Here is a 12,314-nt window from a genome sequence, read left to right as displayed (position 1 = left end):
GATGAGACCAAAATATAACTTTTTGGTCATAATTCCACTAACCGTGTTTGGAGGAAGAAGAATGATGAGTACTATCCCAAGAACACCATCCCTACTGTGAAGCATGGGGGTGGTAGCATCATGCTTTGGGGGTGTTTTTCTGCACATGGGACAGGGCTGACTGCACTGTATTAAGGAGAGGATGACCGGGGCCATGTATTGAGAGATTTTGGGGAACAACCTCCTTCCCTCAGTTAGAGCATTGAAGATGGGTCGAGGCTGGGTCTTCCAACATGACAATGACCCGAAGCACACAGCCAGGATAACCAAGGAGTGGCTCTTTAAGAAGCATATCAAGGTTCTGGCGTGGCCTAGCCAGTCTCAGACCTAAACCCAATAGAGAATCTTTGGAGGGAGCTCAAACTCCGTGTTTCTCAGCGACAGCCCAGAAACCTGACTGATCTAGAGAAGATCTGTGTGGAGGAGTGGGCCAAAATCCCTCCTGCAGTGTGTGCAAACCTGGTGAAAAACTACAGGAAACGTTTGACCTCTGTAATTGCAAACAAAGGCTACTGTACCAAATATTAACATTGATTTTCTCAGGTGTTCAAATACTTATTTGCAGCTGTATCATACAAATAAATAGTTAAAAAATCATACATTGTGATTTCTGGATTTTTTTTTTATAGATTATGTCTCTCACAGTGGACATGCACCTACGATGACAATTTCAGACCCCTCCATGATTTCTAAGTGGGAGAACTTGCAAAATAGCAGGGTGTTCAAATACTTATTTTCCTCACTGTATATATATATATAGTTTTTTTACATTTTCAAAAAAACTTGTTAAGTGATGTGAATTATGGGAACACTAGAAATGCCCTCATAAACCACATTTATAGATTAATACCCTTGTAAATACCAGTTTGTAACCTAAAAAAGTCCTCGGAAACCACCTAAACCTGCCCACACACACACACATCCACACACAAACACACACTCAATTCTAAATTGTTCAGAAATAGCATTAAAAGCAAGCACAGCATGAAGGAATCCAGAGCAGGTTTATCTGTTTACAGTCAGCAGATATTTTATGGTTTAAAAAGTGGTTGATGCCAGTTTCCTTTGTGATTGCAAAGAAGTGTTTTTGCTGCCACAATGGTAAAGCTTCATAACATATTGAATTAAACCTTGAAGTCCATAAGAAAATGGGATACACATTTGGGAAATCCCAAGGTGAGTGACATTTATTGCTACAGAAGCCAATTGAATGCAGAGTAATCCACAATAATGCATTGAACCGAGTCCCAAGGGAAGCAATGTCATGAGGTTAGGTCAATGTTACAAAGAGAAAAAAAATCATCCAATTAATTCTCCGTTCTATTTCATTGAATTAGAAAAAAAGATTTTGAATTATTGCCCAGATATAACATAATTGTTTTGTTTCCTTTATACGACTATTCACTCGGGATGCCAAATAGATTTTCAGTCGAAACATTTCAAAACACACCTCAGTGCGCCACGCACACCTTTGTGAAGAGTTTAGAATGGGACTGAAACCATGGATCCTCGTCTTCCATTATATGAGTAAAGAAAAAAATATATTTGAGCCTATTTAAAAGATTTCCAAATGTCAATTTGATAGCAGAATTCCATTAAATTTAAATGAATAATTTAATAATTTATTTTTAGGGGCGGCTGTGGCTCAGGTGGTAGAGCGGGTTGGCCACTAATCACAGAGTTGCGGAGGATTGTGCGGGAGAAGGGACCGGGTGGGCATGATCACGACCCGGCCCCATTACTCACCCGTATGTCATTCCAAACCTTTATGAATACTTTATGAAGGTGATATTTTTATAAATATCACTTGTTCACACAAAAGCTTGTGCTGTTATTAAAACATCTCCTTTTTACGATCTGCAGAAGAAAGGCATTCTGGTTTGGAACGACATGAAAGTGAGCAAATTATGACAGAATTTTCATTTTTTGATGAAAATTATTCTAACACTTTAAGTGTCATGGTTTTATGTGTTTTTGCTTATGTTTTGTGTTAATGTCTTTTGTTTTGGGAGTTTAGTTCCTGTTTTATAGTCATGTGTTCCATGTCATGTTATCTCCTGTTTCCCTGCCAGGTCATGTGATTCCCTGTTTCATGTCATATGGTACCCTGGTCATGTTATTTCATGTTTCCCTCCATGTTCATGTGTCTTGCTTTCATTGGTTTATTGTCGTGTTACCTTGTTATCATTCTGTCTCCCTTGTCTATGTATTTAAACCTCATGTTTGCCACTGTCCATGGTCAGGTATTGTAAGTGTAACATTGTTCAAGTCAGGTCATGTCTATGTTTATGTTTTGTTTCACGTTTGGATTTACAGTTGTTGGATTTCACTTATGTAAATAAACTGCACCTACCTGGGTTCTAAATCAGTCTGTCTTTGCCAGCAACGTTACAATAAGAAGGTTCTATTTGTTAACGTTAGTTAATGCATTAACTATCATCAATTAACAATAAACATTACATTTTAACAGCATTTATTAATCTTGGTCAGTGTTTATAAAAACACAATTGTTCATTTTTAGTTCAAGTTAGTTTGTAACGCACTGACTAACGATAACATATATAACATTTCATTTAAAAAATGTATTGGTGTATGTTGAAATGACCATTAATATATGCTGTGCAATTATTGTTCATTGTTAGTTCCTGTTAACTAATGTTGTTAACTAATGTAAACAAATGTAACCTTTTTGTAAAGTATGAAAACCTCTCTTTGTTTTTGTTCAACTACTCTCACTCAATGCTCTGGAATAAGGATAATAGTAATATCAGGTGTCTCCACTTGGGCGCATGAATGGGTAATCCTGCATTACTTCACAGGGAAAACAAGGCATGACACAACAGCCTCCCCTGCCCCTGTTGGTGCGGTAGATTATCCAAGCACTCCAATTATGTCTGGTTGATCCTCTCCAGTGCTAATCTCAAAAACCTTGTTTTAGTTTACTGTCAGCAACAATGGGAATGTTTTAATGGGAACACACAAGCACCATGCTGTTGAAGAGAGATAGCTTGGGTGGGTGTATTGAATCTTCATCTCAAATGTCCAAAATCTCTCCCTTTTTGTAGCATTACGTTACTATTAATTTTGACTCATCCCTCCTTTTCGTTAAAAAAAGGAAAATCAAGGTTACAGTGAGGTACTTACTATGGAAGTGAATGGGGCCAATGTTTATAGGCAGAAATGTGAAGCTTGTAATTTTATAAATAGAAATTGCATTAATTATTCTGCTAAAACTTTGTTTTATTTGAGATGTACAGTTTTTTTTAAATCGGTAATCAATATTATACCACAAATGCTGTGGATTGAGTTTAACTTTTATTGAACCCAGAATATTCCTTTAAGTCATATGACCAAAACAAGGTCCATATTAGGTCATGGTGCTCAAAAACAAGGTTCACTGGTGGCCAAAAGTTTGGAATAATGTACAGATTTTGCTGTTTCGGAAGGAAATTAGTACTTTAATTCACAAAAGTGGCATTCAACTGATCACAAAGTAGAGTCAAAATATTACTGATATAAAAACAGCACCATCACTATTTGAAAAAAGTCAAATCAAGACAGGCCCCATTTCCAGCAGCCATCACTCCAACACCTTATCCTTGAGTAATCATGCTAAATTACTAATTTGGTTCTAGAAAATCCCTTGCCATTATATCAAACACAGTTGAAAGCTATTTGGTTCTTTAAATTAAGTTTAATATTGTTTTTGTTTTTGAGTTGCCACAATATGCAATAGACTGGCATGTCATAAGGTCAATATTAGGTCAAAAATGGCACAAAAAAAAAAGAAACAACTTTCTCTAGAAACTCGTCAATCATTGTTTTGAGGAATGAAGGCTATACAATGCTTGAAATTGCCAAAAAACTGAAGAAGTCAAAGGAAAACTGGCTCTAACAAGGACAGAAAGAGATGTGGAAGACCAGATGTACAACTAAACAAGAGGATAAGTACATCAGAGTCTCTAGTTTGAGAAATAGACGCCTCTCATGTCCTCCGCTGACAGCTTCATTGAATTCTACCCGCTCAACACCACTTGAGTTACAGTAATGAGAATCATCATAGAAAACATCATTTGTAAAAAAAAAATCTTAATGTATGCATTCATATTCATATTACTTGTATTGATTTGGGGTTGCACATTTTATCAAATGTGAGTACATTTTGGCAGAACTCTTATTTTTGGGTGAACTATCCCTTTAATATTCTCAATCATCAGTTTGATGAGGACTCAAACAGCTTACAGTATAACAAGACAAATCAAATGAGAATAAACATTAAATCAGCATGATCTGTACCAACTCTCATTGCACAAAGAAAGGGTCAAGTGTCACTTTTGAAGTCACACATCTTATATTTGCCCGCATGTGCTTCTAAAAAGACTTTCGAGGGGGCTTGTCCAAACAGTTGGATTTGCTTCAGTGCCCTTAAATCTGCACTAAAGCAGATTAAGCAGTGGTGTCTTTCCAATAATAAGGACTGATTAGAAAACAGTCTTGAGATTTATTTTCTAAAGCCTGAGGATATGATGAGGGTAGGGGAAGCTGATTGTAGATCCATTAAGATATCCTCTGTATTCTGTACTGTCTTGAGCCCCCCTGGGGCTATGTGTGTGCAACGCTCACTATATTCAGTGTCTCGTCCTGTCACATGAAGCCAAAACAATCAAGCATGTAATGCAGTGCACTGTTAAATTTGTATGGCCATGTATTGTAGAGCCCAGGGTCATCACCATGGTTACTTTACTTTCCACTATGTCTCCCTTATTAAGGCAGTCAGCATTAAATTGTTGTTACAACCCTGACCCGACTACATCCTTCAAATTGGTGCAACCTTAACACAAACTGAGAAGTAAGAAGAATAAATGACTCAACAGCAGTCAAAATACCTAAAATATATGTTGTTATTGGATATACAGTATATACAGTATTGTAAATAGGATGGGATGTTCCTGGATAAACATCCTTTGTTGTTCTTGGAACAAAATTTCCTGTATAAACCAATCCAATCAACCCTAACCCTAAATTCATAGGGTAATAATTGGTTGATAGGAATGTTGTTCCTATAACTAGAAAGGATGTTAATCCAAAACATTACCAACTTGTGTAAATCACATATTGTCATATTTACTGGTAGGTTATTAGTGAGTTCCTTATCTGCACCAGAAGACCAAGGAATCCATCAACTGAGCCGGCTTTTGTTTATATAGCTTTATACACACAGGGTGACAGGCGAATTCTCTTGATAATACAGCAGAAGCCTAAAGTATATTGATGCGCGAGGATGGACAGTCCATTAAGCTCAATGAACAGCATTTGTGGCATTGATTACTGCAAATAAATAATTTAAACTCATCCCTTGTTTGTTAACCCTCATGCACTGTTCGGTCATTTTGACAGAAATAATTTGTGTTTCTTCAATAAAACTGGTTTCCTTTATCTGATGGGTACGAGACTTGGTGACTTTTCACCCATTTGATATCTGAACACACACAAAGAATTCAGAGTTGATTCGCTCAGTCTAAGTGGTAGGAAAAAAAGTTGTAGTACACTTGTAGTACTGTAGTACTTGTAGTACTGTTTCCGGTCAAAAGTGACCGCCATAGGAAATGAATGGGAAACGCTAAAAAGCACAGATTATTTTTATTATATAAAATCTAAAAAACAGCCACAATGCAGAAAAACACACACAGACATGAAGGGGTGAGATTACCAAACATCAAGAGTGCAAACCACAAACACACATACACACACACACAAAACTGAACAGGTCAGACTATAAAACAGAACCATTTATTTTTTTATTTGTAAAAAAATTAAAAACCAGCCACAATGCAGAACAAACACACACACCAAAATGAACTGGTGAGATGTACCACATCTAGAATGCTGAACACACACACACACACACACACACACACACGTTCATCTTGTTACAACCAGGGATAAATGAGGTTTTTACTTATTATTCTACTTATTATGAAAAAACTGACAAAAACTAACCTCAAACAAATCAAGCAAAATGCTAAACTTTGACAAAAGTAGTCTTTTATAATGTTTAAATTTGGGCTGTCAATCGATTACAAATTTTAATCGAATTAACTACATGGTGTCCCGATTAATTAATCGAATATACAAATATTTGCAGAGAAAGCCCCTCATATAACAATAATTCAATATATAAAGATTATACATATTTATATCAATATATAATTATACATAGTTATCTTTAAATCTAAAAAAATTATATATATATATATATATAATAAAACATATTCAGATAATTAAAATGCATTAAATTAAATGCAATGTACTGTCTTATCAATGATTCTTGTAGCAGAAGAATCATTGATAAGTCAATACAAAAAGAGGCTTTAGAATACAATGTATTGTTTACTACCATATTATTGATCATAAGCCAATCATTGACATACAGTTCACAGCAATCCATTTCACAAGTGAATTTGTCAATCAGATTTATTATGAGGGCTTGTTAAAGGGCCCGTCATTTTACACCTGCATCAGACGTGCTTGTGTAGCACTTGTTCCATCATAAACATAAAATGTTTAGGTCACTGTTTCAAGTTAAATATAGTTTAATAATCAATCTTTAAACACATCTTGAGATCCCTTAGTTCGCATTTGCGCTCCTTCAAGTGTTTTGAACGCAAGAATGTAACGTTTGTTTGCGTTGTTCTTCCTACTGATGTGTTTTCTTCACTGTATAATCTGAGCGTTGCTCACACAGCTGAAATTTCACTTACTGCCCTCTGGAGTAAACAGGTGGTACTACAAGCTTGCATTTCTCAGGAATCGTCCTTATTATGGTGCGATTAATTGCGTTAATTTTTTTAACACGTTATTTTTGGTCAAATTAATCGCCCTGAATTAACGCGTTAAATCGACAGCCCTAGTTTAAATATATTTCTAAAAGCAGAACTTCTAGAAATCATCTTCTCTTCAACCAGGGATGAATAAGTAGCTCTCTGTTGCCATCTAGTGTTTATACTTGTAATTTCATCTGTTTTTTATTTTTTTTTAAATCTCATAAAATAAATAATCTCATAAAATCTAAAAAATAAATATTTACTGCTTATACATTTATTTCATAGCAATGAAAACAATTACACGTTTATTGTTTCCAGTCACTTTTGACCTGGGAACAACTGGAATGTGATTTTATGATGAACAGTGCATAAGGGTTAAAAAAAAAAATGGAAAAACAGGATAGGCACTTACAATGGAAGTGAATGGGGCCAGTCAATATACATTGAATTGTGATTTTATTACACTAAAATCATGTGAATATGCATACTGTTTATGTCTTGTGGCTGTACTTTTGAAACATTGTGTATTTTAGAGTTTATGGACTGGCCCCGTTCACTTCCATTGTAAGTGCATTAGCCTACTGTAACCGCGATGTTTTGCTTTAAAAAAAAAACTAAACGAGCGATTTATTATTTATTTTATTATGGTAATCCATTCCATTAATTGATCTTAACTTGTATTAAACTCGGAACATTCCTGTCCATGCATATTTGAGGCGCCAAATCGTGAAGATAGCGGCAAAATAAGAATAAAAGAACCCTGAAAGAGTGCAAAGCATCATAGTAATGTGATTTGTAATACCGATGAGGAAATTATGGTGACATATCTAACGAAAAGAGAGATCCTTCCTCTTTCAGATGTGTTATGTGTGACAGAGCCCCCTTCATGTACTCCAATTACACCAAATTCACATTAAATTTGATCAGCTTTTTCTTTAAAAGCTACAACATTTTACTACAATATCCCGTATACTTTAATTCACGGTTTTGTTAGAAAAACTCAAAAACACACGGTTTGGGGGTTTGGAAATGGACTGCGCTCAGCCTCAGTGGATTCAACAAGACAAAGAGCATCACTATCAGCTTTAGAAGCTACTGTAGAGATGTTTGAAGCACAGTTCATATAGACAAAATATGAACGCCAATTATGCAGCCCTGATATTCAGAACGGCTACTGGTGTTGGACGGGACAGGACACAAATCGTCTGGAAAATCGTTTTTATCTTTATGTGCAATTTACAGCTGTCAAAGACATTTCGATAAGGTGCTTTTACAGAGGAAGAAAAATGCAAAACCATACCTCCTCGATATTGTTGGCGAAATTTCTGCAACTTGTCATTTTGGTGTAGAATGAAGAGGTGGTCGGAGAGCTGTAGTCCTCCAAAGTCTCCGTAATAAACTCATCCACTGATATGAACTCGGGCATTTTGGAGGAAGACGAGAAAAGGTTATTCATACAAAGAAATGTTTTTAAAAGGATGGTCTTGTTGAAGATGTAGTGGCTTGCTATATCTGACTGTTTGCGAGAGTAAAGTGCAGAAGTGTGAATTTTCACCGACATAAACCCATGATTGTCTGTAGTTGTGAAAGCCTATTAAAAGGAAAGTGGCGTTGAGCGTTCAATAGTACGCATGCGCAGTTAGACGATGTACTCACAGCACATCAATGACTGGGATAGTATCTAATGGTAGTTGTGAAACCGTTATAACCTACTGTTGTCACCATGTCCGGAAGGAGTGATTGTTGTAAAGATATGCATTGAAGTCTAATATATATATATATATATAAACATTGACTTTGTATTTTATTTTTCATTCTTTTTATCATTTCTATGAAAAGCTCTCTGAATTATGAAAATGCATGAAATGTGCTATATACAATGATCAGCCACAACATTAAAACCACCTGCCAAATATTGTGTAGGTCCCCCTTGTGCCACCAAAACATCACCAATCCGCATCTCATAATAGCATTCTGAGATGATATTCTTCTCACCACAATTGTACAGAACGGTTATCTGGGTTACCATAGCCTTTCTGTCAGCTCGAACCAATCTGGCTATTGTTTTTTTGTTTTTGGCAATTCAATTCTAGAGACTGTTGTGTGTGAGGAGGAGATCAGCAGTTACAGAAATACTCAAACCAGCTCATCTGGCACCAACAATCATCCATGCGATAATCTAATCAGCCAATCATGTAGCAGCAGTGCAGTGCATAAAATCATGCAGATACGGGTCAGGAGCTTCAGTTAATGTTCACATCAACCATCAGAATGGGGAAAAATGTGATCTCAGTGATTTGGACCGTGGCTTGATTGTTGGTGCCAGATGCCCTTGCACTGTAAAATATGAATAGAAGAGTATTTCGGTGACTGCACTAATAAAAACAAACAAAGTGTTATTTTACCCTTCTTGGGACTAAAGGCAATCATCTCAAATGAGTGCTTTCAGATCATATAATTTGAGATAAGACCAGAGACACAAAGCAGTGTGTTTGAGGCAAGATAGTGAAACACGTAATTTACTATCATTAAGGATATAAACTGACATGTTACCACTTTTTATATTATTACACTGTATGAAAAAAAAACTGAATTGTCTTACCAGGCTTGCCAAAAAGTCAGCTGAACAGTCAAACAACATCACAAGGTGGTACAGTATTTTCTAGAGATATAGAATTTTCTTTTGTAGATGATGACTGATCCTATGATCGCATATCAATGTTAGTTTGTATGATAAATTTGTCATCTAATCCAATAGATTGAGCATTATTTTTATTGCATAATATAGTGTGGACGGTAACCAGGCTCAATCTCATTCCGTTTATCAAATGTGTGCCCAGGACTGATAAATCTAATATCTTTGCACTCTCTCTGCCTCATCAAATAATGTCCTCTAAAAATCAACAATCTAAATAGTTTGGGGAAAAAACGTGATAATTATAAGGCCTGACAGTCAAAATGTAACTCAAAGAGAACTGTTTTTCTGAATTAGCTCAGGCAATGTTTCCATTATTTCTCCAGTAAATTGCTTTCTTGCCCAAATTCATTTTAGGGAATGTTACATGAAAAATTGGTGCCTAAAATTGCAATTTTATGAATGAAATGGACAAGGTTTTCCTAAACAAGCTTTAATATCTAAAACAGCCAGCAGTTAATGACTACATTCAAATTATCAACCAATCCAAGAATACATTAAAAACGACATTAAAATGAATATTAAAAATCAGCAGCATGATTGGAAATGACATTGAATCATAATACATCACAGAGTTTGCTGTCAGGTAATTGCTTGTATTCTTGAATCTTATTCTAGTTTTCTATTGCTGTCCTTTTCATTGAGGGCAAACATTGTCTATGTACACAGACTATCATTTATTTCTATTACTGGCATCTTTCCGTGTTTCCATCTCATCCATTGACAATAAGCTGGCTGATGTGTGAAGACAGGGTGTAGAGGATGAGGAAGAGGAAGAGCCCCAGACTAACCAGAATGATCAAAGCAATGAAGTACTTCTTTAATTTCTTCCAGATGAAAAACGAAAAGGTCTTCATGGGGTTCACAAACCAGTTGAAGGACGTCTTGGGACAGCTTAAGAGGACAAGGACAATGATATGTAGGACATACGATTCTTAAGCAAGTGTTTTAGCACACATTTAACCCTTTGATGCAGTGGACAGATCTTTAAAAGCTGTTGTCAATCATTCAAGGTGTGATGTTACATTCTAACCACCTTGTCTGTTTATCTTTGAAGTGTACTCATAATACCTGGTATTAATGCTGGCATCAAGTGCACCTGAGAAGCTTGTACGTCCAAGTCAGGCATTCATTATTAGATGTTACTCATTCAAGTAGGAAACAAAATACACAAGATAAATACACAATGAATGATGGCAAAAATCACTTTTGCACAACCTAAGATTTATTTATCCATGGTAAAATGGGGTCCAAAACATTTGTGATCAGATCACTAGAAGTACAATTGGAAGAAGTCAGAAACGCAAATGACCTCATCGCATTTGTAATGCTCGCCTGTCATCCAACCATTGTGCTAAAAAGGTTTTTAACTTTACATAGTGTACCTCTCAACTACCTCTGGAATATCTGCTATTATCTTTCCTTGTTGTGGACCGATGTGTAACTCTCTCAAAAGACATCATTTTGGAAGAAAAAGATTGGGAATGAATATCATTTGAATCATCAGTGTTACACATAGAGCATGATCAGTGTAATCAGATTCCTGCTGGACATGCTAGAAAAAATTAGAATATCATCAAGATGCATAAAAACGAATCGATTGACCATGTCACGCAGCACGTCATTGACGAGTGCCTGGAAGACGGCCAGGGCGTTGGAAAGGCAGAAAGGCATAACCAAGTATTGAAAATGCCCTGCAGGCATGTTAAAAGCCATGTTACATCTGTCCCCCTCCCTGGTCCAAACAAGGTGGTAAGCATTGCGAAGGTCCAACCTAGTGTAGACAGAAGCTCCCTGCAAGAGTTCGAAGGCCGAAGACATCAACGGCAAAGTATAACGATTCTTTACCATAATGTTATTCAGCCCCCGATAATGCCGGGACGCAAAGAGCCATATTTTTTCACAGCCACAAGACAATCGCCAATATACCTCTCCATGGCCTCTTACTCAGACATCCCCGAGGTGGACAAGTGCCAGGAAGGAGATTAATAGCACAGTCGTATGAGCTGTGCAGATGAAGAGATGCCAGCGTGAAACATTATTTCACCATTGTAGTCTGATTCCTGAAAGAATGACTCTTATGAGCTGATTCATTTGAACCGACAGCACAAAACATATAGTGCGACCAATGAAGCTTGATTCCCCAACTAATGACTCTTATGAGTTGGTTCTTTTGAATCTGCAAACCATACAGCGCTTCCTATTGAACAAATTACTTTTATTAGCCCATTCTTTTAGTGAATCAAAAACATGGGCTACTGACCCACAAGTCATTAATTTAATTATGAAACAAGAATTCAGAATAATTACTGGATGGTTGTTGATATGACAATGTGCAGTTAAAGATACACATTATGTGTTTTCTGTAATTGTTGATATTTTATAAAAACTGGTTAATAAAATATTATTCTTTTTTTTTTTTTTTTTCTACAATCCGTTTTGTTACACTATGAAATTATCTTATTATTTAGTAACAGATCGCTGATGGCAGTATATCCAATAAAAATGGCATTTAATATTTCCAAATATTTCTTAATATACCTCAAAAGTACTAAAAGAATCGCTAATAGAACCTTTAAGGAACTGGAATCGTCAAGAGGAATCGGAATAATAAAATTCCTTACAATTGCCATCCCTGGTAATGGGATGCGCCACTTTGAACACCACATGAAAAGCATTACTGATGGCATCACGGAAGTGCAATTTTACAAGTTTGTTAGCTATGAAAGATGGAGGTGTGCACATCAAATCTAGAA

At 36.1% G+C, this 12,314-nt stretch overlaps 1 protein-coding gene across 5 annotated transcripts in view; it reads right to left on the bottom strand.

The window, feature by feature from the left end:
- LOC127632555 (arf-GAP with SH3 domain, ANK repeat and PH domain-containing protein 1-like) overlaps positions 1 to 8,423 on the bottom strand; it is a 46,139-nt gene extending 37,716 nt beyond the window's left edge. For all 5 annotated transcript variants that reach the window (XR_007969119.1, XM_052111192.1, XM_052111193.1 and 2 more), the window contains exon 1: positions 8,164 to 8,423. Coding sequence is in view for 4 of the 5 variants with exons in the window: in XM_052111192.1 (XP_051967152.1) it covers positions 8,164 to 8,319 (156 nt within the window). In the remaining variant the exon portion in view is untranslated. The remainder of the gene's footprint in view (positions 1 to 8,163) is intronic.
- Positions 8,424 to 12,314: the final 3,891 nt, after the last annotated feature.

Source organism: Xyrauchen texanus, chromosome 39, assembly GCF_025860055.1.
Source record: "Xyrauchen texanus isolate HMW12.3.18 chromosome 39, RBS_HiC_50CHRs, whole genome shotgun sequence".
NCBI classification, from domain to species: Eukaryota; Metazoa; Chordata; class Actinopteri; order Cypriniformes; family Catostomidae; genus Xyrauchen; species Xyrauchen texanus.
Note: the sequence above shows the minus strand (reverse complement) of the source record. Positions and strands in the feature narration are given on the sequence as shown.